Genomic DNA, 26,372 nt, shown 5'->3' on the forward strand with positions numbered 1-26,372 from the left:
GTTCATCCCAGGGGATTCTCTCTGAGTCTTCTTAAATTTTTTTCCTACCACGTGTGCTGCAGCAAGAGCTTGCCCGGCTCTCGGCAGGAGACTGTGACTCAGGCACCAGGGTTTCAGTCCCTTAGAACTCAAAAACCAGAGGCAGCGTTTGTTGAGCTCAGCTGTTATCTCTTTATTAGGAAAGCACCAACACCACATTCTTGGAAATTACTGGAATTTTATTTGCCTCAGGCTTATGACTTGCAACCAAAGACATTGTGCAAAGAAAGCAAAGATTAAGTACACTTGAGGGAGAAGGAGACAATACACATGGGTAACACAGGAGATCAGGTTGACAAAGGAAGCCATCCATTACACTATATAGATTGCAATATTCAATAGCGATTTCAACAAAACTTTTCTTTTAAATCAATCAAGAGCAAAAAATTAAGCAATGTTTACAGTAGACATAAATCTTATACAATTCAAAAAGCGTTTTTTTCAGATCATAGAGCATAAAATGGAAAAATGTCTATGTAGGTGACGTCTAACTACTGTACATTTATCGCCTATTAAAGTTGCTTATATGTACCACAGTGTAAAAAAAAAAAACAATACCGAACAAATAAAAACCTTGAAAATTGCCTGATGAAAAATAAAATAACCAGTGGCTTTTAATGGCTTCTCCTGGTTATCAGTGCTACAAAAAGACAAAAATCTTCTCATCTGAACAGGTGATAAAACCAGGCACAATCAAACCGTTACCAAGACCCACCCATAGAAATATACTATCCACCCACATATTTTCCATCAAAAGCTTTTTTGTTTGTTTTAATCTTTGAGGCCCATTTGGTCACAATATGTTACAAAGATTTGTGTATGAGTGTGTGTTTCTTTACACCATGATATCATATGTTTGTCTGGCACTATCCTAAAGCTAGCTTATAGATGATAATGATATAGAAACAACCCAGTGCCCATATGACAAATGAACTCACTGAGTGGAGACGAGAGAGGGGAGAAGGAGTTCAGTTCTACCAAGAAAAAAATGTCCATACTGATCACTCATCATCAGTCCCACTTGCTTCTGACTGTTCCTAAAAGTAAAAAGATAAAAAAGACAATAAGCCATCAAGAGGTAATGTAGAAAAGAAATGACATTTTGGAAACAGTTAACCCTCCCAGTAAAGAGGCATCAACAGCCTCGATGCTGAAAAGGGGAGCTCCTACTTGGAAATCCCAAAGCCATGCCCACTGTCTGTGCCAGTGTTTTGCTCTATTGCACTTGGGCCTGGAAAGTTCATGGCTATTGATTTCTAATTTTAGCACTACGTTTTTAGAAAATTCATGGGAGAAAAAAATTCCATGCATTTGCTGTCTACTTAAAGAAAACATAGGATTTTATTTTATTTATTTATTTATTTATTTTAGATGTTGGGGGGTAGGAGTTAATTTATTTTGCTGTGTTGGGTCTTCGTTTCTGTGCAAGGGCTTTCTCTAGTTGTGGCAAGCGGGGATCACTCTTCATCGCGGTGCGCGGGCCTCTCACACTATCGCGGCCTCTCTTGTTGCAAAGCACAGGCTCCAGACCCACAGGCTCAGTAGTTGTGGCTCACGGGCCTAGTTGCTCCGTGGCATGTGGGATCTTCCCAGACCAGGGCTCGAACCCGTGTCCCCTGCATTAGCAGGCAGATTCTCAACCACTGTGCCACCAGGGAAGCCCAAAACATAGGATTTTAAATGTATTTGAAGATGCTTGTGTCGAGGGTTAAAGGCTGGGTGGGATAAGAATGCTCAACCTTTTCAACAGACCCAGATAGCAGTATGTTGAAGGAAAATCAAAGTAGCATAAATGCTAACATGGAAAATTAACCTTCCAGAAAGAAAAAAGAAAGGGGTGTGTGGTAGGGAACCTGAGGTCCTCTAGAAAGTGAAAGAAATAGAGGGCCCTTTAAAAGGCACTGTATTAGAAGCTTGTGCCAGCACTGCTACCTTGTGGACCACAGAGTCAGGGACAGTGCGCCAGACTGAGTTAATGCTCTCTGGGTCTGAATTCAGCCTCTGCTATTTACTTCCATGACCTGCAGCAAAACACACATAACCTAAGCACTGATTTCTGTAATATGTTGAGAGTGACGTCTGTCTTAGGATGCTAATAGTAATAGGCACTGAACAGGGTACCATCTGGAAAGGTCCTTATGTCAGGGCCTGGCTCCATCAGGGCTCCCTGAGTTTTTCAAATATTAAAAATAACACCTCTAAGTACTTAAAGATGCATCTGGGTTTTCCACACAGCACCTGAAATAGCAACTCAAACCCCAAACTAACTGACATCATCCCACTTTTTGTCAGTCTCCCATGGAATCATTATTTCCTCTATATACTGCTGTACCCTAGGCACTGTGCTGGGTGTTATGGATATAAAATATTAACCAGCCATGGAGAAAACTCCACTGGGAAGGTAAGAAAGGGGAAAAGGAAACTTGATTGAGTAGTTTTTCACTTTTGGAGACTATTAAAAAGGCAATAAACAAAACCCCAAATTCTTTGTTTTAAATCATGCAGCTCAGTTCACATCCCTCAACTCATATCTTTACATTTTCATTTCTGGGTAATAAAGCAGAGAGTTTGGAACGGGCCTGGGAGTATGAGCGGGAAACGGAAGTGGGGAGAGCTTCCCGACTTCAGGCAAGGCAGCCGCACTTACATTTTCATCCTGCTCTTCATCACTGTCAAAATCGCTCACCACAGGTTTGGCTTTTCCTCGATTTGGCCTTTTCTTGCCTTTTCCTTTGTCCCGGCCTTTCTCATCTTTTTTATTGAGCTTGATTTTCACCTTAACAGATTTTGCTACAACAAAACCAAAACACACAGCCATGAGGAATCACAGGGAAATCTTTTTACAGGTAGGAAAATGATCGCCTACCTGCAGATGACAAACCCAACATCCCAGAGTACCCTGAACATTCTCCACTGATTCAAGCCTGTTCTCCATTGTCCCATCTAGTTATAGGTAGCACCCCTTTCACTTGCAAACATGTCTAAGTTTGCACGATAAGCTACACAGTCACCCTAAATGGGCAACAAGAAGGAATGAGGTCCCAGAGGGAAGCTGGGCTGGGTCCTTTCCAGGTCTCCTAATGGATGAACAGGGATCTTCCTAACCAGGACAGTGAGGGCAGCCTTACCTACTGCATGGAGGGGTGTGGGCATTTTAAAATTTTCACTAAAAGAATATCTTTTTATAATTAATTTTTATTGGAATACAGTTGCTTTACAGTGTTATGTTAGTTTCTACTGTGCAAAGTGAATCAGCTATATGTATACATACACCCCCTCTTTTCTGGATTTCCTTCCCGTTTAGGTCACCACAGAGCACTGAGTAGAGTTCTCTGAGCTATACAGTAGGTTCTCTTTAGTTATATACTTTATACATAGTATCAATAGTGTATATATATATCAATCCCAATCTCCCAGTTCATCCCAGCCCCCCCTTCCCCACCTTGGTGTCCATACGTTTGTTCTCTACATGTCTCTATTTCTGTTTTGCAAATAGGATCATCTATACCATTTTTCTAGATTCCATATATATGTGTTAATATATGATATTTGTTTTTCTCTTTCTGACTTACTTCACTCTGTATGACAGTCTCTAGGTCCATCCACATCTCTGCAAATGACCCAATTTCATTCCTTTTTATGACTGAGTAATATTCCATTGAATGGCCATCATTTAAAAAATCTACAAACAATAAATCCTGGAGAGCATGTGGAGAAAAGGGAACCCTCTTGCACTGTTGGTGGGAATGTAAATTGATACAGCCACTATGGAGAACAGTATGGAGGTTCCTTCAAAAACTAAAAATAGAACTACCATATGACCCAGCAGTCCCACTGCTGGGCATATACCCAGAGAAAACCATAATTCCAAAAGACACATGCACCCCAATGTTCACTGCAGCACTATTTACAATAGCCAGGTCACAGAAGCAATGTAAATGTCCATCAACAGAGGAATGGGCATTTTTTTAAACAGAACTTTGACATTAGAAAGTATACATAAGTGTAAAAGGTTAAAAAAAAAAGCCAATGATTTTACTGTGTAAATAACTTCAGTTGACTTAAAAAGAAAATTCATAGGTGAATATTTTTAACAGTACAGAAAGGTACAAAATGGAAAGTAAAAACAAAACAAATGAATTTGAAAGGTTTCTTTCCCCATCTCTAGTCTCTCACCCTACTGTTCTCTTTCTGGTGATTATTTCCAGAAAAAGAAGTATACCTCCATATTTGAAAATATATGCATCCCTGTGTGTGTATAATCATACACACATACCTCTATTAATAGATGACATAAAATTCCATATATTTCTGTATAGAGAGACATAAAGAATTCAAGTATATACACATACAGAAAGATGGCACCCACTTCCACTCTCACAGGGCTATTCTGAGGATAGAAATAAAAACACATGGAAGAAAAAAGTCAAAGTGTTATACCATAGTTATAGGTGCACATCCCAAGGTTCATAGAAAATCTGTTCCCTGGCATTGTTCTGGGACAGGTGTCCACAGAACAGCATTTTTAGGGATGGATGATGAAGTGACTGAGAATGAAAGTCTCTCATTCCCACCAGTTTTGTTAGAATATTATGTTTGGTGGGTCTCAAGGAACCTAGAAATAGATAATGTCATGGAGAGAATCAGCTCCAGAAGGAATCTTAGAGATGAGAAATTTCCAGACTTCTTTTGTGAAGGGGAAGGATCCACACAGTGTTTCCAGAAATGAAGTCTTCCATGGAAGTACAGGCTAACAAAAAAGATGAGAGCAGAGATGTTCTGAACTGAAGTGCAGGGGGCAGCATATGCCCTTCCCCCATCCCAAACAGGGCAAAAGGCTGGCAAATCCTAGTACTCCAAACAGTATTCCTAGTCCAGGCTTCCATATGTCATACCCAAATGTCTACTGCTTAATAAGCTATAAGGTGGGGACTTGAAGAAAAGACTGGGGATGCAAAAGTCTACCTATTAATGGAAATGCATGAAGGTGTGAAAACTTTAAAAATTTAAAAAGTAATTTGGAAAGAAAAAGTGAAATATCTTTATCTACACAGGTGTGGCTCTTCCTGACACGGGAGTACAGGAAATCCATGGGAGGTGCGAAAGGGCAGAAGACTGTCAGTAAAGGTAAGAAAATACATCCTCAAGAACATAATCTAAATACTCACTGGAGTGTGGGACGCTCAAAAGCTATCAGGCTTTGTGAGTCAGTGGATATGTCCCTCCAAAAAACCCACCTGAAAGGCTGCCATGGGCAACTAGGCTAATAAACTGGACCATCAGATGGGCCCTTTAAACAGCATCCTAAGGCTTTATGACACCATTACACAGACCTTTGACAAGTTCCAGTTAACCAGGGTGGCAGGCAGAATAGTGATGGCGCCCAGAGAAGTCCATGTCCTAATCCCTAGAACTTGTGAAAATGTTACTTTGCATGGCAAAAGGGATTCCACTGACCTTGAGATGGGGAGATTATCCTAGACTAACCAGGTAGGCTAGGCCCAATCTCATCACACGAGTCCTTCAAAGTGGAAGAAGATGAGGTTCTGATTTAAGAAGGTGACACAAGAAGACCCTGAACTTACCTCTTCCCACGGACACACCGAATCTAAGGTATGTATGGAACAACCTCTGAAAAAGACCTAAAAACTAGCTCAGTGACACCTACACATTGGACAAATGTGGAAAAACCCACACTGAAGCAAGTAAGAAAGGCAGAAAGGCTGATACATAATCTCATGATAAATGCCATCCTTGGTGCAGTGACCCACAACTGGAAAGGAACTGAAAACCGGAAGCTTTCTCTAGAAGGACTGAAGGTTTGAACCCCACATCAGGCACCCCAACTTTTAAGACTTGCACCTGAGGGATGCCCCCAAAACATCTAGCTTTGAAAACCAACAGGGCTTGTGTCCACAAGACCCACAGGGTTACAGCCAGTTCAGAAATGGCTCGTAAAACTCTCATGCGCAGACTCTCCTGCCCCAGGACCCAGCTCAAAGTCAGCTGATTGAGAGGCACCCAGACATTACATAAAAGAGGCTTATTTGCTTATCTTAAAGCATCAGCCTGGGCATCTAATTTAACCCATATCTAAGGGCTGACCGTCATCCCTTCCAGAGAACTTGGCAGAGGGGGGATGCTATCTTTGCACTCTCCCTCTGCCATACTCCAGAGCACTAGTGTCTCTTGGAGGGGAGCTTTTACACACGCCCGGTGCCCTGGTTTGTGCGAGGGCTGCCCAGGGGATACCTTCAGATTGCCTGGTTCTGGTGGTCAGTGGGACTTAGGCCTGTGGTCCCACTGGACTGTATATTTGCATACTTTAAAAAGCTGCTGGGCTTCCCTGGTGGCGCAGTGGTTGAGAGTCCGCCTGCCGATGCAGGGGACACGGGTTCGTGCCCCGGTCCGGGAGGATCCCACATGCCGCGGAGCGGCTGGGCCCGTGAGCCATGGCCGCTGAGCCTGCACGTCCGGAGCCTGTGCTCCACAATGGGAGAGGCCACAACAGTGAGAGGCCCGCATACTGCAAAAAAAAAAAAAAAAAAAAAAGCTGCTGCCTGAGGATCTGGCTTCCCATCAGCCTGAATTTAGGTGTTGAGATCCTCCCTTCTAAGACACGGACTGACAGGTCTTGGTACACCCTCAACTATTGGGAGCCACTCAATGTAGGCTGCTTGGACAATCACAAAGGTGTGAGAGACAAGGAAGAGTTAGGGTGTAGGTTGAATGATAAAGTTTTTGTCTCCTACCTGAGGCCACTCCTTCAAGACTGGGAGAGATGGCTGTTTTATCAAATGAGAGAGTCAAGGAAAATAAAGAGAGGAATATGTTCCAAATGAAAGAACAAGATAAAACCTCAGAAAAAAAGTCTTTAATAAAACCAAGATGAATGGCTTAGCTGATGGATAGAATTAAAAATAATGGTCATAAAGATGCTCACTGAACTTGGGAGAAGAATGAATGAAAACAGTGAGAACTTCAAAGAGAAAACACAATTAACCCTTGAACAACATGGGGGTTAGGGACGCCAACCCTCTGTGCAGTCAAAAATCTGTGTGTAACTTTACAGTTGGCCTTCCGTATCTGGGGTTCTGCATCCACAGATTCAATCAACTGCAGATTGTATAGTACTGCTGTATGTATTTATTGAAAAACAATCTTCCTCCAAGTGGACCCATGCAGTTCAAACCTGTGTTGTTCAATGGCCAACTTTATAAGCAAGTACCAAACAGAAGTCACAGAGCTGAAGAATATGATAACTGAACTGAAAAGTACACTAGAGGGGTACAACAACAGACAAGAGGAAGCAGAAGAAAGATCAGTAAAATCAAAGACAGGGCAGTGAAACTCATCCAATCAGAGCAGCAAAAGAAGGGACTTATGGGACGACATAAAGTGGATCAATATTCACACTGTAGGGCTCCCAGAAAGAGAAGAGAGAGAAAGGGGCATAAGACTTATTTGAAGAAATAATGGCTGAAAACTTCCCTCATCTGCAGAAGGAAATACATCCAGATCCAGGAAGAGTCCCAAATAAGAGGGACCCAAAGAGACCCACACTTAGACATACTACAATTAAAATGTCAAAACTTAAACACAAGAAGAGAACTGTAAAAGCAGCAAAAGAAAAACAAACAACTTGTTATATACAAGGGCAACCCCCCAGAAGACTAGGGGTAGATTTTTAAGCAGAGACTTTGCAGTCCAGAAGTGAGTGGCACAAAACAGTCAAAATACTGAAAGAAGAAAACTTCCAACCAAGAATATTCTACCTGGCAAACGTATCATTCAGAATTGAAGGAGACATAAACAGTTTTCCAGATAACTAAAAGCTAAAGGAGTTCATCAAGAACTCCTGAATTTACAAGAAATGTTAAAGGGACTTACTTCAGTTAAAAAGAAAGGGTACTGATTAGCCGCAAGAAAACACATAAAAGTATAAACCTCACTGGTAAAGTAAATATATAGTATATCTAGTGGATTAGTTACTTCTAGAGCCAGACATAAGTAATATAGTTCTTTTTACTACTTTTATCTTTTACTTTAATAGTTAGTTAGAGGATACACAAGTATATTCACAAGATAAAAAAATGTAAAATGTGTCATCAAAAACATAAAACAGAGGGAAGGAGTACCAACAAACATAGAGCTTTAGAACACATTCAAACTTAAGTTGTTATCAACTTGAAATAGACTCTTCTGAATATAAGTTATAACATGTAAGCCTCGTGGTAACCACAAACCTATAGTAGATACACAAAAGATAAAAAGAAGGGAGTCGAAGTAAACTACTAAAAGAAGGTCATCAAATGACAAAGGAAGATAACAAAAGAAGAAAAACAACTACAAAACAGCCAGAAAACAATGAACAAAATGGCAATAAGTACATATCTATCAATTATTACTTTAAATGGACTGAATTCTCCAGTCAACAGACAAAGTGGCTGAATGGTTAAAAAAACAAGACCTATCTATATGCTGCCTACAAGAGACTCATTTCAGCTTTAAAGACACACACATTGCAAGCGAGCAGATGCAAAAAGGCAGTCCATGCAAACGGAAACCAAAAGAAAGCTGGGGCAGCTATACTTGCATCAGACAAGAGACTTTAAAGACTGTAATAAGAGACAAGGGCATTACATAATAGCAAAGAGTCAATACAAAAAGAGGCCCTAACATTTATTAACAACATAGAGGGAGAAATAGACAGCAATACAATAATATTAGGGGACTTTAATACCTTTCTTTCATTAATGGACAGATCATCTAGACAGAAAATCCATATGAAAACACTGGCCTTAAATGACACACTAGACCAGAGGAACTTCATAGTTATATATGGAACGTTCCATTCAAAAGCAACAGAATACACATTCTTCTCAAGTGCACATGAAACATTCTCCAGGATAGATCATATGTGATGCCTCAAAACCAGGCTTGATAAATTTAAGCAGATTGAACTATCAATAAGCCTTCTCAACCATAATGACATGAAACTAATCAATTACAGGAGGAAAACTGGAAAATTCACACGTGGAGATTAAACAACGTGCTACTGACCCACCAATGGCTCAACAAGGAAACCAAAAGAGTAAATTAAAAGATACCTTCAGACAAATGGAAATCAAACATGCCAAAATTTACAGGATGCAGAAAAGTAACCCTAGAAGCGAAGTTCAGTGATAAATGCCTACATCAAGAAACAAAAATCTCCAATAAAACACCCTAACTTTATACTTCAAGGAACTACAAAAAGAAGAACAAATGAAGTCCAAACTTAGTAGATGGAAGGAAACAGCAAAGATCAAACTGGAAGCAAACACGCAACAACCACAAAAAAATAGAGAGTAAAAAGACAATAGAAAAGATCAATGAAACTAAGGGCCGGTTCTTTGAAAGGATTTTAAAAAGTGGACAAATCTTTAGCTACACTCACCAAGAAGAAAAGAGAGACGACTCAAATAAAATCACTAATGATAGAGGGGATGTTACAACTGTTATCAGAGAAATGCAAAGAATCACGAGAGACAACTATGAACGATTATGTGCCAACAAATCATACAACCTAGAAAAAAACGGATAAATTTGTAGAACCAGTCAACCTACCAGGACTGCATCACAAAGAAAATAGAAAAAGACCAATTACTAGTAAGGAAATTGAGTCCACAGTCAAAAACCTCCCATTAAACAAAAGTCCAAGACCAGATGGCATCACTGGTGAATTCTGCCAAACATTTAAAGATGAATTAGAATGAATACCTATCCTTTTCAAATTTTTGCCAAAAAAACCCCCAAAACCAAACAAAACCGAAGAGGAGGGGACACTTCCAAACTCATTTTACGAGGCTAGCATTATGCTGGTACCAAAACTAGACCAGAAGGCTGCAAGCAAAGAAAATTATAGGCCAATATCCCTGATGAACGTAGATGCAAAAATCTGCAACAAAATATTAGCAAACTGAATCCAACAATACATTAAAAGAGGGCTTCCCTGGTGGTGCAGTGGTTGAGAGTCCGCCTGCCAATGCAGGGCACATGGGCTTGTGCCCCAGTCCGGGAAGATCCCACATGCCTCAGAGCGGCTGGGCCCGTGAGCCATGGCCGCTGAGCCTGTGCTCCGCAACGGGAGAGGCCCACATACAGCCAAAAAAAAAAAAAAAAAAAAAAAAATTAAAAGAATCATATAGCATGATTAAGTGGGATTTCTTCCAGGGATGCAAGTTGGTTCAACATCAATATATCAATCAATATGATACAACACATTAACAGAATGAAGGCTAAAACTTATAATGATCATCTAAAATGGAACATATGAACTTATTTACAAAACAGAAGTAGAGTCACAGATGTAGAAAACAAACTTATGGTTACCAGCGGGGGAAGGGGGTGGAGGGATAAACTGGGAGACTGGGATTGACATATACATGCCATATGATCCAGCAATCCCACTCCTGGGCACATATCTGGAGAAAACCGTAATTATTTGAAAATACACATGTACCCCAATGTTCACTGCAGCACTATTTACAGTAGCCAGGACATGGAAGCAACCTAAGTGTCCATCCACAGAGGAATGGATAAAGAAGATGGGGTACATATACACAATGGAATATTACTCAGCCAGAAAAAGAATAGAATAATGCCATTTGCAGTGACATGGATGGACCTAGAGATTATCATACTAAGTGAAGTAAGTCAGACAAAGACAAATATCATGATATCGCTTATATGTGGAATCTAAAAAAGGGATACAAATGAACTTATTTACAAAACAGAAACAGACCCACAGACTTAGAAGACAAACTTACGGATACCAAAGAAGAAAAATGGCAGGGCCGGGGGGGTGGGGGCAGTGGGTGGGAAATTAGGAGTTTGGGATTAACACATACACACTACTGTATATAAAATAGATAATCAACAAGGACCTACTGTACAGCACAGGAAGCTCTACTCAGTATTCTGTAATAACCTATATGGGAAAAGACTCTGTAAAACAATGGATACACGTATAACTGAATCACTTCACTTTACGCATGAAACGAACACAACATTGTAAATCGACTATACTCCAATACAAAATAAACATTTTTAAAAATTAAAAAAAGGACATTTGCGACAACATGGACGGACCATGTGGGCTTTTATGCTAAGTGAAATAAGTCAGTGAAAGACAGATACTGTATGATCTCACTTATATGTGAAATTAAAAAAGAAAACCACTGAACTCACAGATACAGAAAACAGGGTGGCTGTCAGAGGCGGGGTGGGAAATGGGTGCAGGGAATCCAAAGGTATAAATATCCAGTTATAAAATAAATAAGTCGTGGGGTTTAAGGTACAGCATGGTGAGTATAATTAATAATGCTGTAGTGCATATTTGAAAGTTGCCAAGAGAGTAGATCTTCAAAGTTCCCATCACAGGAAAAAATTTTTTTCTGACTGTGTGTGGTGATGGGTGTTAAGTAGATTTAGGTGTGATCATTTCACAATATAGACATATATTGCATCATTATGCTGTATATCTGAACCTAGTATATTATTATATGTCAATTATACCTCAACAACAGCAAAAAAATGTGGATGAAGTGGAGGCCGAAGAGAGGGTCAATGAGATGCAACATGAGAAAGAGACACAAGGAAATGGATTCTCCCCTGGAGCCCCGACAAAGGAAGGCAGGCTGGTGACACCTTGGTTTTGGCCCAGAGAGACCCACAGTAAACCCGTGACCTACAGGGCTGTGAGATAATAAATGTAAGTTGTATTGAGGCACTAAATTTGTGGTAATTTGTTAGAGCGGCTACAGAAAGTTAACATACCAAGTCTCAGGAGAGATTAGAGCAAACGTATCTCAACCGATAGCTGGGCTAAGAAGGTAGCTATTTGAAAACAGATTCGAAATTTCACTCTAAACCAAGGCAACGTTTAGCTAAAATACAGTTTTGTAGACTTAAACATCAAATGCTATGATATTAAAACTAGGGAGTAACCATATGAAACTGAAAAAGGTTAAATTAATACTTAAAAGGCAGAATCACTAAAAAGAATAATACTGAGAACAGATGAGGGTATGGGGAAACAGACATGTACGTACACCGCTGACAAAGAAATCAACTCCATTCTGTGCAGCAATATGTATGCGTCAGATATTTTTACAGTGTGTGCAGCAGTGGTTTATGGGTTAGAATTTTCAGGAGAGCATTATTTGGGCTGAGATTACTATGTTTTGGTACACTCATTTAATGGATGTTAATATATGTATTGCTGTATAAAAACAGTCATTGCTATGGGAAAATATTTGTAATAGAAGAACCATGCTACAAAACAGTGTGCTATACTTTTATAAACAAAATATTTATGTATATAAAAAGACTGGAAGGCAACTGGAGTTAAATGTATATTGGGTGATGGAATTATACAATTTTCCTTTCTTAAAAATATTTTCCAAGCTGTCTGTACTAAGTATGTAATTAGAAACAAATCTAATAAAAAATGTTAAAGCATATCTAAACTGTTTTACATAGAAGACTACAAACTACTAGGATTTATTACTTTACGAGGAGGTATGGGGTGAAAACTTAATTAGGTAAGAAGAAATTTTAGACTTTTCAAGGCAGCCGTAACCTTTGATATGATACTTGCCTTGGGTGCAAAGTTTAAGAGGACACCAAAACTCGGTAATCAAGATAAATACTATTCAGTGCAATGTTTTAAAAACTCAAAACTCACGCCAAACAGAGTCATAATGAATAAAATACCAAGATAAAGATAGGATCAGTATCTGATCCATGATGGACAAAATGGACCACAGTTTGACAATTATCTTCTAAAGCAGTGATTCTCAAAGTGTGGGCCCGGGTCCAGTCACATCAGCATCCCCTGTGAACCTGGTTAGAGAGGCTGACTCTCAGACCCTTCCGCAGGCTACTGAATCAGAAACTCAGTGGTGGAGGCCAGCAATCACCCAGGTTAGAGAACCACTGTGCTAGGTTAACAGATAGGTGGTATCAACAGCCATGCTGGTAGAAAATGTGTATTACACTGATTTCCAAAGGCAACGTTCCATATTTGCTGTGAGCCTGGCCATGTGCTAAGCTCTTCGCATGACTGGGGGCACATTTAGTACTTCAGTTTCACAGAGGAGGAGACTGAGCTCAAGCGGGGTTAAGTATATGACCTGGGGTTGCCCAGCTAGGACACGGAAGACCGCAAGTCCTGGAGTCCAGCTGTGCCTGACTCCAACGTCTGCTCTGTTGGCATCTGTGGAAACAGCGATGCAGGTGGCCAGGGCCAAACCAGTGGAGAAACCACATAGACTCACCCTCTGACTCTGACTCGTCTTCCTCTTCCTCTTCCTCCTCTTCGTTGCTCTCGTCCTCACTCTCTTCTTCTTTGGCGATTTTCTGCCGAGCACTCTTGAACACTGATTGTAAGACGATGGAGTCTTCGTAGATCTAAAGGGTCAAAGTGGCACCTATTAAAAAACCTCAAGCTGAGGGCCCGAGACTCACCATCGCAGCATGCTCTTTTCTTCCCTGTGCCACACGCCAGCATTATCTTACATGAATGTTAGTAGAAACATCAACGTTATTGTCTATGCCTTCAGGAAAACACCAAACTCAAATCTACAGACATAGTCTTACAGGAAAAGTCCACATGCAGTTGAAATAATTTCAGAGACTGTGTGTGTGTGTTGTGTGTGCGCATGCTTGGGAGGGAAGGGAGGGCTTCAATACGATGCCCTCTCATTTTTGACACCAAGACCGGTATTTAAAAAAACTATTTCTTATTTAATTTGTTCCATCAAACACTGTGGTAAAGCAACCTTTTTTAAAATATGCAATTCTCCTAACAAAATGGAGGCTATTATTTGTTACTGAGTTTATCAGTACCAGCCACTACTTATTGCAATCAGTGCTTTCTCGCTAGTGTATGCACCTATCTGAGCATAGCCCTGTGTAGTTGCTGAGAGAGAGATAAAGCTAAAAAATGGTCCGTTTTCTCAAAACACTAAAAATAGAAGTACCATATGATCCAGCAATGCCAATTCTAGATATATACCCAAAGGAACTGAAAGCAGGGTCTTGAAGAGATACATGCACACCCATGTTTACAGCAGCACTATTCACAGTAGCCAAGAGGTAGAAGCACACCCAATGTCCATCGATAGAGGGATGAAGAAACAAAACGAGTTCTATCGAAACCATGAAGTATTATTCAGCGTTAAAAAGGAAAGAAATCCTGTCACAGCCTACACTACATGGATGAAATTTGAGGACATGATGCTAGGTGAAATGATAAGCCATTCACAAAAAGACAAACACTGAGTGATTTGCTTCTATGAGCTATCTAGAGGAGTCAAATTCGTAGAAATAGAACGTAGAATGGTGTCTGGCAGAATGATTACAGAGTTTTAGTTTTACAGGATGAAAGTGTTGTGGAGATCTGTTGCAGAATAATGAAAATATACTTCACACTACTGAGCTGTACACTTAAAAATGGTGAAGATGACACACTGGGATGGGGCCACTGGGGCAGAATTTGCCAGGGACACTAGAGTTGAGCTGGATCTTTAGGGTGAGAGAGATCCCACCAGGGATCATGAGAAAGGAGACGGTCTATTTAGAAAAGGAGAGGAGGAGAAAGGTGGGGAGGCAAAAGTAAGCAAGATGCATCCGGGATGGTGCCATTGCCAATTTCCTGGTTATGACACGGGACAATGTTACTATCGTGTGACGACGTCAAGGCTCTCTCTGTATTCATATTCTTTCCTACAACTGCATGTGTATCTGGGGAAGCCGGTGTTCATGGACCATGAACCGTTACTGGACCATGAACTGTTAAGGTTGAGGAACAGCAAGAAATGAGGCCAAATAGTTAGTATATGACTTTAGAAAGCAAACTACAGTGACTAAATTCATTCTAGAATTTAACAGTACATGGGGAAGCTCGAAGCTTGGCGGGCAGTAGATGGACAGGATAAAAAGGTGGTTACAGAAAGATAGGCCAGCATCCAGGAGGGCCTCGGAGGGAAGCCAGTCAAGAGGCCATTTGTCACCCCAGTTCAGGGGTGTCGGCAGACAGGGAGGCTGTCTGGGACAGGGTGTATATCACAATGTTGCCACAGTCCTATAAAGAACCCCCAAATCTATCCACAAACTGTAAGTGGTCATTCATAAAAGACTTCCTTGTTGACGCTTATATTTACTCTCTGCATCCTAGTTTTCATCTTAAATTTCTTTGAAAAAGGCTTCTTTCACGACCTATTGTGTTTTGGTCAAAATAATATTTCTATTAACTCCCATTAACTGGAAAGGTATGGTCTGTTTAAGGCACATTCTGAGGAGTCCCATATTCTCCAATTTAGTGACTGGAATTGACATGAAGATAAAAACAAGTCCGATCCGGAAAGAGGCTTGAGTCTGCACTGGCTGGGGGACACACTGACCTCTCTTCTTGTTCTTTCTGCCTCAGGGGTATGAGAGCATAGATAGGAAAAGGGGAGTCCTACAAAAGGTGAGTGGAATTGACGTGTAATTAAAGTGAAATTGTCCTCCGCCAACTTAGTTATTTTAATAGTGTCACTTACTTAGACTCTTGTTAACTACAGAGGAGCAAAGAGAATTGCAATTGACCTGATAAAAAGCATTTTTGTAACAATTAGAGGCGATGGCTATTTTTTCTATATGTTTTTTGTTTTAAAACAAAACAGCAGTTTCGGCACCTGATGCAAAGTTTACAATCAGAAAACCCAAGGTAAATAGAACCAAATACACCATCTCTGTAAAGGCAAAAACTGTACCCCTAGCTTTTAAGCATTACATTAAGTTATTAACTTAAATTCCTCCTCTGATTAAAAGCCAAGCCTTTAAGGGAAGCACAAGTAGGAACTAGCATAGCTATGGTACAAAGGAGCTGGCATTAATTTGAAAATGCCAAAGCCTCAACTGCCTTACACAGGTAGCATGGAAATATAGGCTTTTATTTTCCCTTTTCTTCTGCAGGATAGTAGCGACGGTAGCAAATGAAAAAATTTACTTAAAAGAACAAAGCATGTTTAAGGTTAAACATGTCTCACCTGGGATCCTTCCAAGTTGAATGTCTGAGCATTGTGACAGAGAAGCATGACGTCCTTCTCCAGGTCACCCAGGCTTCGGTACTTATGATTACGGATTCTTTCCTGATGCACATTTTGGATAAAACAGAGGAAAGTGGGGGAGGGTGGTGGTGGAAATACAACAATCATTACTTGGTTAACAAAGCTTGATTTTCCATGTGGCTTCCCAGTAGACAGTCCTGCCAGGGAGGTGGGACTATACAACTCCAGGGGGTGTCATAAACAGCGACCACCCTCCCACGCGTATTCCTTCTTTTAAGGGGGAGTAAGGAGCATATGATGGGAACCAGGAAGAGCAGTGGGATCGAGGAAGGAGTCTGAAACTTTTCAAATAAAATGCAATACAATCAATACGAGCTCTCAGTATATTGATTTCATAACATACATTTAAAGGCACAAGAACATCCCGACCTTTTTAGTGCCAAGCCCTGGATGGGTGTCAGTGGCAGTCAGATAGGTTACCACTGTCAAGTCCTAACTGTAATCATTTCAATGAATTTACACTTCTACTTTATTTACTTAAAAAATAAAGTTCGTAAACAAAAGATCTACCTTTATTTTTTTGAAATCCACCGGTTTCCTAATTAATTCATAGTATTCTGGTAATTCTTTTCTTGAAGGTAACTGAATGAAGACTTCACTGAGCTGTCGCCCTGAACTGTAGGGGGGCAGGGAAGAAACGAACAAAAACAACAGATCATGCACTACAGAGAAGAACTTGTATTTTATTTCAGAAAAATGTCAAAAAAGCAAATGACATCCCATGCATATAAACATGGGGCTCTTCAAATCAAAGAAAATCCTACAACTGTATGGGAGATTAATGCCCCCAGTGCTAACTTCAAAATGACATTAGAATACCAGTAGATCTCCACTTCTGTCATACATATGGGAAGGCCACTGTGGATTTCTCTTTCAGAGTGAACCTCTCTTCAGTTTGATACAAATGTTTAAAGTGTCCCATTCCACCCAAAATTCCATTTCTAAATGAGTAGTAATTGAGTTGGTTAAAAAAAAATACTGACTTTATTTCCATATCCCTTTGTTTTCAAATCCACTTTATATTCAGAAAATAATGTTAGAATATACTCTGGAAACTCAAATGAAAAGCTTTCGTATGTACCAGGGACTGTCTATCTTTTCAGTCTTACTCCTCTTGGGGCATTTTTCCACACTGTGAACTACACAAACCTTTATGATTATTTGCCAGTGGAACCCCTTCATCTTGCCTAACTTCATTTTGTGTGTATGGAGTCATTTGTGCTGAAAAGAACAAACATATTTAGCAAGTGTGGCTGCCTCACGTTTCTGGGATCAGTGCTATACCCTCCCCGCAAATTCATGGTAGCTTTACTTGAAAGCACATTTAATAGCAACGAACGCTTAGCATTTTGTAACTTTGAGAAACAGACTATAAAGCAATGTAAGCATTTAACATCACTTAATGTTAGAAGCAGACATGGTCAAAGGAACCAGATATTCATAATTTAGGTTCAGGACCCTAATATCTGACTCAGCCTATCCAGATCAATAACAGCTCGGGAGATACAGTACAGTCATTTTTCACAAAAATCTCCTTCCCCTTATGATGTCATCTCTACTTCCTTTGTGAAGGCAGAAATATTAAAAACAAAACAAAACAAAAAAACCCCCCATAAATCGCTGCCAGGTAAATTCTGGAAGGTGATTCTAGGAGTGTGTGAGAATGCTAGAAGCAGCGGCAGAGGATGAGTGACAATATGCTGTTTTAATCTGTAGTCCCAGTCATATAATTAAAAAATAATCATAATGACACTTATCATAAAAAAGGCATGCGCAGTAACTCAAATGGTTGCCTAGCAACCAGTGGGGAAAATGCTGAAGTGCAAAGGGGCCTGCATAAATTAACCGAAAACCCTGTCAAAGGGATGGGCCAGTTTTTCTGTGATGCTGGGTCAGTATTTTGTTTTATTTTATTTTTTAATGCATATATGGGCCTCATGAATACTAAAACCAGGGGCCAACACAAGAGGCATAAGAAGACTGCAGTTTAATAGGAAACTGGATTTTAAGATTATCATGGCAAGAACCAAGGTGTTCTCTTACCCTCTGCCACCCCTACCCCCCCCACCCCTTCCACGTTGAGAAATGCATTTGTACCGCCATAAACTATACCACACAGTAATGACAAAAACTGTTTCATCTGCTATCACCTTCAACATAGGGCCACAATCTCTGGTCTGTTTTTCTTTCTCCCATTCTGAGACTTAAATACACAAACATTTCACCAGTCTGTAAATGAATCTCTGAAAGGCCATAAGAGGAATTTATAGACATTCATTTTTCTATTTGTATCAGTGACTTCTTTATAATTAGCATTCTTTATACCCTAGCAACAGAGAGTCAGACCTCTGTGATTCTGGATTTAACACCTGACCCTCAATGACATCTTCAGTGTCATTTTCTGCATTGCCAACAGATGGTGTCATTTTTCTATTGACAGATCACAAGTACATCTTTGCTTTGTACACCTGTGATGGACCTACTCTTCATTTCATCTGTGCTACTGGTGAAATAAGAAATAAGCAGTTTGCACTGAGAATGTGATAGAGCTCTTTCCAACAGGGGCAAAATGGCTGAAACAGTCTTGGTCTGATGTCCTGTTCTTAGGACGTAGAAATTCTAGACCCTATAAGGAGACAAGTCCAGAGTTATCTGTGCTCACATAGGAGAGAGCTGAATGTTCTGAGACTCAGGGCCAATACTGTAAAATGACATAAATTTATTTGGTTTTAAAAATAAAGGCTCCGTGGCTTCATATTCCCATCTCACTTCCTTTATTCCCCCTGCTAAGAACCAATGGCCTGAGCTGAAGGAGGACTTGGATGCCACGTAAGGAAGTCTTCTCGTGGTTCCACTGGAACCATCTCCATTCAAACACCTCGGTCTGGATTTCGAAGCCTTCCTTGGCTCCTCCTCTCTAAACCCTGACTGTACTGCTGACTTGACTCTTCTGGTCGGAATAGTCTCTCGCCTGTGTACCCCCAAGTACCACGGCCAATCCCCCCTTTATCACAAATTCCAAGTCTCCAGGCTTGACCCACCTCTCACTCCACGGTTAGAATGTTCTCTATACTTTTCTCCCTTCAAATATTCCATTATCCACTCAGGATCAAGAACCCTTCCTCCAAAAAAAAAAAAAAATGGAAGAAGTTTTCCTCAATATTAAACCAACTTTCCTCAATATTAAACAACTCCTGGTACCTGGCTGCTCAGAACTTAATTCTATGCATGCTGTTTTTTTTTTCTCTCCTCCACAGAGTGCGGGAACACTTTACATGCAGTCAAAACCCCTCCCCCATCTCTGTCAGAGGGGATAGTTCTGATGGCGACCCTGGGCAGGAAAAGTCAGGTGGTCCTGGAGGACATCCAGCTTTTATATAAGCTACAGAATGCACTGAGGTAGCAGGACCACTTGCTAATGTTGCTACAGTAACTTATTTTTTCCCTAAATTAAAGGTTAAAAAAAAAAAAAGGTAAATAAGAAAAAGGAAGTGAAGCAGCCTGACAGAGTTTTGAATTCTTGGCATTTCTTTCTCAAACTTAAGCTGCACAAATGCTTTTTCATTATACCTTTTCAAATACTTGTTTTTCACTGCCAGGAAGTTTTTTTTTTTAAGTACAGAACAATGGACTAATTGTACAATGGTTTGCCAAAGGTGTTCTGTTTCTGTTGAAATGCTTATCCTTACCCCCAAGGTATTTTCCATTATGTCATTTTACACATTTAAGGCCTAAGTATAAATTGTTATTTCAAAGTGTGCTGTCTGCCATGACAAAAGTGATACCTGTCCCCCTCCTCCAAAATGGTCTGATTTCAGACCTATTTCATACAACGATCTATCACAATGAGAAACGTGACCCTGATAAGATGTAGGGTGTTGGGGCCGAGGAGAATAACCTACAATACAAATATACAGGAACCCACTGCACTTAATAGAGTTTACAGGTGCTGGTGGGCAAACACATTTCCTCTCCACAGAGACGAAAGGGCAAAGGGACACCTGGCTATGCTGTCATGGTGTATGTGATGGAAAAGCCCTACATGCCACTATGTTAATGGTGGTTTGCAAACCCTGCATGGAGAGCTTACACACACACACACACACACACACACACACACACACACACACACACACACACACACACACACACACACACACACACACACACACACACACACACACACACACACACACACACACACACACACACACACACACACACACACGAAATCTGCTTTGCTATGCTTCATCTGGGAACCAATTTTTCTCCCATTACCTCCACAAACCGAATGGCAAGAATTTCACATCTATACTACTGTGACTTTAAAATGATGACTACAGACATTATAAATATCACATAAGTATCAGCTCTACCTTTGATTACAGTTCAGGTAAAGCTGGAAGAGTGCATAAGACTGTAATAGTAGCTTAGAAACCTATTCCTTTAAAATGCTGGCCAGTATGTCTTTCATAATATTGGTTGAGAGTCCTTTTTTTTGTTGTTTTTTGGCTGCTTTATGATTTGTCTTTTTTACCTGCCAAAGCTGATCTGTTGACAAGAACTCCTAATGGATACTCCTGGAAAAGTGATCTTAACTAAAGCTGACATGGGTTTTGTTTATGTTAGTTAATGAATATAAAAATGTGGTTATCTTGCCTCCTTAAGGAAATGACGTCATGATTTAGAACACCCATTTGTAGTTGGAAATGTTTTACAGAAAATTATTACAGTCCTAAAGGAATCAAACATAGGAAGTCATTTTGGGAAAAAAACCCATAAAAATTGGGTCAGCACTGGAGGGCAGTAGGTGAATATGTGTCTTTTTTTCAGGGTGAGATTCCTATAGGGTTTAAAAAATACTATTTCAAAATGCACTTAGACCTGAGTAGCACCCTGCATATCTAGAAAGCCCCCAGAAACCTGAGCCAGTCACAGAATAGGTGTCAGAGTACCCGCACTCTGCATTCTCTACTGAGGTCTCTCATCTGAGTCTTACTGAGTATTGACTGACAATACTGACAACTCCTAACAAGCTTGGAAATCTGACTTCCCAACTTCTTGAAGCATATAGGATGTAATAGCAAAACAGAATGGGATGTGGGTTGACTTGCTTTTGATATGGGATGGATAGCTGTAAAAATCACCCCAAGGGTTGTGTTAAGGACTAGGTATCTAACGTGCCTGAGTTATCAACCAAAATGAGGTTACATCAGGTTTATGCAAGGTAAATGCCCCCATGTTAGGAGGCTTAAAGGGCTTGCTCAGCTCAATAAGAAAAGCAGCAAGGCTTTAACAACAGTCTTGAATGTAATCACACTCTGATGTATGGTTTTGCTGTTGGTAATCTACTCTAGGCTGGAATATGGATAAAGATATATATATTTTTTATATGGACATGTAAAGATGTTCATCACAGCATTATTTAAAATAATTTAAGGCAGCCAAAATGTTAAACAATTGGGGGAAGAAAATAAGTAATGGAAGGCTAGAATCTAAAATTATGTATTTTTAAAGTATGTGCCTTAAAAAACAGAAAAAATGCTCATTATGACATTCAATGGGGAAAAAAAAACCCCGCAGGATATCAAATTGTAAATGCAATACACATTCAACTAGGTTTTTAAAAGGGCAAGAACTAAGGACCAGGAGGAAAAATGCCAGAGAATAAACATTAATAATAAGGTACTCTTGTTCAACAAAATGAAGATTTACAATCTAATGTAATTTGGAACCATACTGTCATCCATAAATAAAGTAGGCCTCAAACACTCTTATGGGTTACCTTCTTTGAAAACATGCTATAAGTAAAAAATCTAATTTGATTTTTCCCAGAAAAATGTCGTCTGAGGGGCATATGACCAACCTTTATTTACATCACCATAAACAACACAGTTCATCAACTGGCACCTTTTAACTCTCCCATATAAAGCCAAATAAATAGAATAATAGAACAATAATTCCACAAATTTTTTGTTTACTATATTACAACCAACAGAATCTACTGTATGAAGTTCCTATTTATTCCTTCAGAATTCTCTCACTGAACTTATGACTGCAAATCAGAGGTGATCACCTGGACATGAGATTCAGAGAGTACTGTTATTTACTTGTTTATTTAGACAAGCATTTTGAGGAGATGACTGAGAAGACATCACCTATCACTTGACTTTTTAGAAATACTGACTCGGGACACCTAGATTCTTCTCTTTTTCTCACTCGACACTTCATCATAGCAGGTAGAGGTACAGAATCCTAACTGTCCACCTGTCTCAATGTGATAGACACATTGGTCACGCCGTTTCATCAGCTTTTGTCACCTCATCTTGGAGACCCGGAAGTGACTCAGAGGATGCCTTCCTTTCAAAAGGTAAGGACACACCTTCCCTTCCACTGAATGTTCTGTCCTTTGGTCTTTCCCTGGGTCTCTAACTTCGTAATGTTAAAAAAAGGCTTCAGAGCTTTTGGCTGAATCGTGATCAAACTCAAAATCACAAAGCTTTTGCAGGTAAACAAAATCAAATGTCTCTCCACCTGAGCTGCAAATCCCAAATGCCACTTTGTCAAAGGGGTGTGTGTGTCGTAGCAGGCACCCTGAGTGCTGCTTTTTCCTATAATGGCCGTTTTAGGAAATTCTTAAGGAAGACATATGAGGTGTGATTCTAAAGGAACAAGGCAGATATTTTCCCCATGAATACACAAGAACATTTATGCCCAAATAACTGCCCTCTTTCAGAGCAATCCATTTCTATATCAAAAGACAGAGAATGGTTATGAAGACAGTTTATCAGCCCTGTAAGAAAATCAGTTTTGCTGTTTCCAGCTGGGACTGCTTCCCCTCCCTCAGAGAGAGGTCATTTATGCTGCTTGTCCTGAAGCTTTGAGAGGCAGAGACCCTGGGCTCCTGGGCCAGGCTGATGCTGGAAGCCTCGGGGAGGCTTTCTGGGCCTCAGAAAGCAGATGGACCACATTTATTTGTGGGCTGCCCACCTGCTGTATGTGGGTAAAATTGGCTGAGCATCATTAGTGTCAAGTCACTAGGAGTCAAAGCAGCTTATTCCCGTACACATCTGAAAGTATCAGTACTTTTAAGAAGAACAAAATAAAGTTCTAGAATCCACACTTCCCTGAGCTGATTCTCTCTGAACTAAGTGCAACTTCTGAGCTCTAAGTCAGCATTTCCCAATATGTGCTCCAGGAAACATGAGCTTAATGGATTTTTTAATTAATAGTGTTCCCTGAAAAGGGGGCTTCACTGGTCAGATGAGTTTGGGGAATGCTGGGTTAGACGAAGTTCAACAAACTACTTTACACAAAACTTCCCAGAGCCTCTAACCACGCTGGGAATTCTCCAAGAAGCTCCAGGACGAGAGTTTGAGGACCACACTCTGGGGAAGCGTCACCCTGGACATCAATTGAGGTTCTGACTTCCCCACGCTGCTAGTACACAAGACAGACTGCCAACCCTGTCGCTGAGCCCTAAGTATCCAAACAGAATCAATGAAGAAAGGCTCTTCGCCTAGAACTAAGATTCTCTAAGTGTATCCACTTGGTCACACTTGTATTTCATGGCAATTTCTCTGTAATCTAATTAAATGCAAAGGGGCTTGAGCCTGAGATCTGGTCACAGCCTCCCTCCCCCACTTAAAGAAATGCCGATTGGGGGCTTCCCTGGTGGCGCAGTGGTTGAGAGTCTGCCTGCCGATGCAGGAGACACGGGTTCGTGCCCTGGTCCGGGAAGATCCCACATGCCGCAGAGCGGCTGGGCCCATGAGCCATGGCCGCTGAGCCTGCGCGTCCGGAGCCTGTGCTCCGCAGCGGGAGAGGCCACAACAGTGAGAGGCCCACGTACCTCAAAAAAAAAAAAAAAAAAAAAAGAAATGCCGAATGTCTGGTGCCGATGTTGCTAAAACTAAATTTTGACTATAAGAGCTTCTTAGCCGGTCCTGAAGGGACAGTCAATACTAACAACATAATCATGACATTAAGGGCTGTTAATAGCCATGGAGGGAATTTAGATTTCCTGGGATGGAGTATGTAGGGCTGGGTACCACATGCCCTTTCTTTTCAGCCATATTTCTGTAAACGTAAATTTCACTTACCACTCAGGACAGAGAACCAGGAGTTATCCTTCAAAAGTTCTCCTCCATCTCTCACATCTGGTCTGCCCTAAGTCCTGTCAGTCATACCTCTCTCTGAGTACGTGTTGCCTTCACCCCCATCGCCATGTCCAATGCTATGCCCCTCTTCCCTTGCACCTGAGGACCCAGTCATACTGAGAGACGTGTGGTCTCTAGAAGGGGTGCTGCTTTTCCATACCTCCTCCCTGGCCGCCTACACACATGGGTCTCAGCACCTTGGCTGCCTCCGCCCACCCCCACCCCCAGCTGCTTGGGGGATTTCTACTCCTCCCACAAGCCACCGACTGACTTTGCTTTCCCCCTTCCTACCCTCCCACCTGGCACGTGCACTTGATTCATACCGTAGATGCGCGTTATTGCTTTATGTAACTCTTTCCAACTACGCTTTAAGGCATGTTCCATTTTACTCATCCCCCCCACCCGCCCCCCATTCTCAATACTTACACAGAGACTGACACATAGAAAATCTCAGTGCTTTTGAACATATGGAGGGATTTTTTTAAAAGAATGTTTAAAAATTAATCATAAGGCAGGCTCTGAACAACATGTCTTAAACTCGGGTTTCTGGGGAGAAGAAGCATATGTGACAGTATGGGACCAGACAGACTCCGCAGAGTCCTGAGGAAGCAAACATCAAGCCCCTTCTATGCCTCTGGAAATTGCAGTTTAAATGTGTCTTCGGTAAAAGGATTTATCTGGATCCTAACTACATATGGTCATATCGTCTCCTCAGAAAGCCGAGGCATGACACTGGGGGCTCTTAACACCCTTTAAAGTTATTAATCCACTTTTCACGGTCACATGATTATTTTGATGGAAGGGGGATATGGGGTGAAGGAGCTTATCCCTGTCCTTGTTCACTGCTCTGGGCGTTTAGCCTATATCATGCCTTTTAGACCATATCATGCCTTTTAGACCATAAAGCCTCCTTTCTACATGGTTGAGTTGGAAAGATTTACCCTGTTAGTTCATTATTTCAAGCCCCCAAAAGTTAAGTGTTTCTTGTTTCAGTTCCGAAATTCGAATCCAGACTGAGTTCTTTCTCGTAATGGCAAAAACAGAACACCATTCCTGATGACTCTTAGTACACAGCATGGTTTGTGTGTCTGGCTTCCAGGATTGCTCACTGTTTACAATAAGAAATACCCAAAACTGACAGTCCTGCCCACCAGTTTCACCTCTGCACAGATATGGGTGGGTACAAATCACCCCACGTTTAATCTCCCTATATAAAAGGGAAGGCCACAACTGGTGATGGTATTTATTCTGAAATACAGGACACAGCTTCAATTCTTTTGCCTCCTGGCCCTAGATTGGATCCTATACTAGTGGGGAAAGAAATGCCATAAAGGACGTCATTAAGTCAACTGACAAAAGTGGAATATGGATGGCAAAGTACTGTATCGATATTTTTTTTAAAGTACAGGCTGACCAAAAGGGGGAAAGAAATGTTATTCTCAGTATACTAATAACAACGCCTAACCCTGGCAAAGCACGCACATCCCTCTTTCCGTCTCAACTGTCATCATCTCAGTGTCGCAAAATCTCTAGGAAAAAAACACTTCTGCTTCCCACTCGACAGAAGCAGAAGCACACAAAGGTTAAACAAGCTGCCCGAGGATGCTTAAGACTGTACAGGACAGGTAAGCCCAGAAGTCACGCCTTGAACCCCACCTGGTGCGCAGACCCTCTGCACATGTGACTGACTCCACAACGTTAGACAGGGCAGGCACGTGCACGCGGCACCCCAGGTGCTTCTCAGTAAGCTTCAGAACCAAGACAGCATGGAGTTAAGTGGCCCGTGGGACGTAAGACAGAAGCTGCGCTGGAAGTGGCAGGGGAAAGCAACAGAAACCCATGGCTGAGTGATGCTGGGGGTACCGTCCTGCTCAGTGGCGGCTCCTGATGCCTTTGTAAGGAGTGCAGTTACAGGATGGACACGCCCAAATTAAAACACAGCACAAAAATCTTCAAAAGCCACGAGACAGGTGTTTGAGAATATCTGTGCCTCCATCTCCCACTCCAAGGAGGG

General features: G+C 41.0%; 1 protein-coding gene across 3 annotated transcripts in view; it reads right to left on the reverse strand.

Moving 5' to 3' along the window:
- Nucleotides 1–838: 838 nt before the first annotated feature.
- The window catches only part of SMARCA2 (SWI/SNF related BAF chromatin remodeling complex subunit ATPase 2), a gene marked incomplete at its 5' end in the record, with an annotated part of 169,956 nt that continues 144,422 nt past the window's right edge, over nt 839–26,372 (reverse strand). For all 3 annotated transcript variants that reach the window (XM_079706373.1, XM_079706372.1, XM_079706371.1), the window contains 5 exons: nt 839–1,076; nt 2,687–2,829; nt 13,362–13,494; nt 16,119–16,220; nt 16,710–16,815. In XM_079706373.1, coding sequence (XP_079562499.1) covers nt 1,041–1,076; nt 2,687–2,829; nt 13,362–13,494; nt 16,119–16,220; nt 16,710–16,815 — 520 coding nt within the window. In that variant the 3' untranslated portion in view covers nt 839–1,040. The remainder of the gene's footprint in view (nt 1,077–2,686; nt 2,830–13,361; nt 13,495–16,118; nt 16,221–16,709; nt 16,816–26,372) is intronic.

The sequence above is a fragment of the Hyperoodon ampullatus genome, assembly GCF_949752795.1.
Source record: "Hyperoodon ampullatus genome assembly, chromosome: 6".
In the NCBI taxonomy this organism is placed as follows: domain Eukaryota; kingdom Metazoa; phylum Chordata; class Mammalia; order Artiodactyla; family Ziphiidae; genus Hyperoodon; species Hyperoodon ampullatus.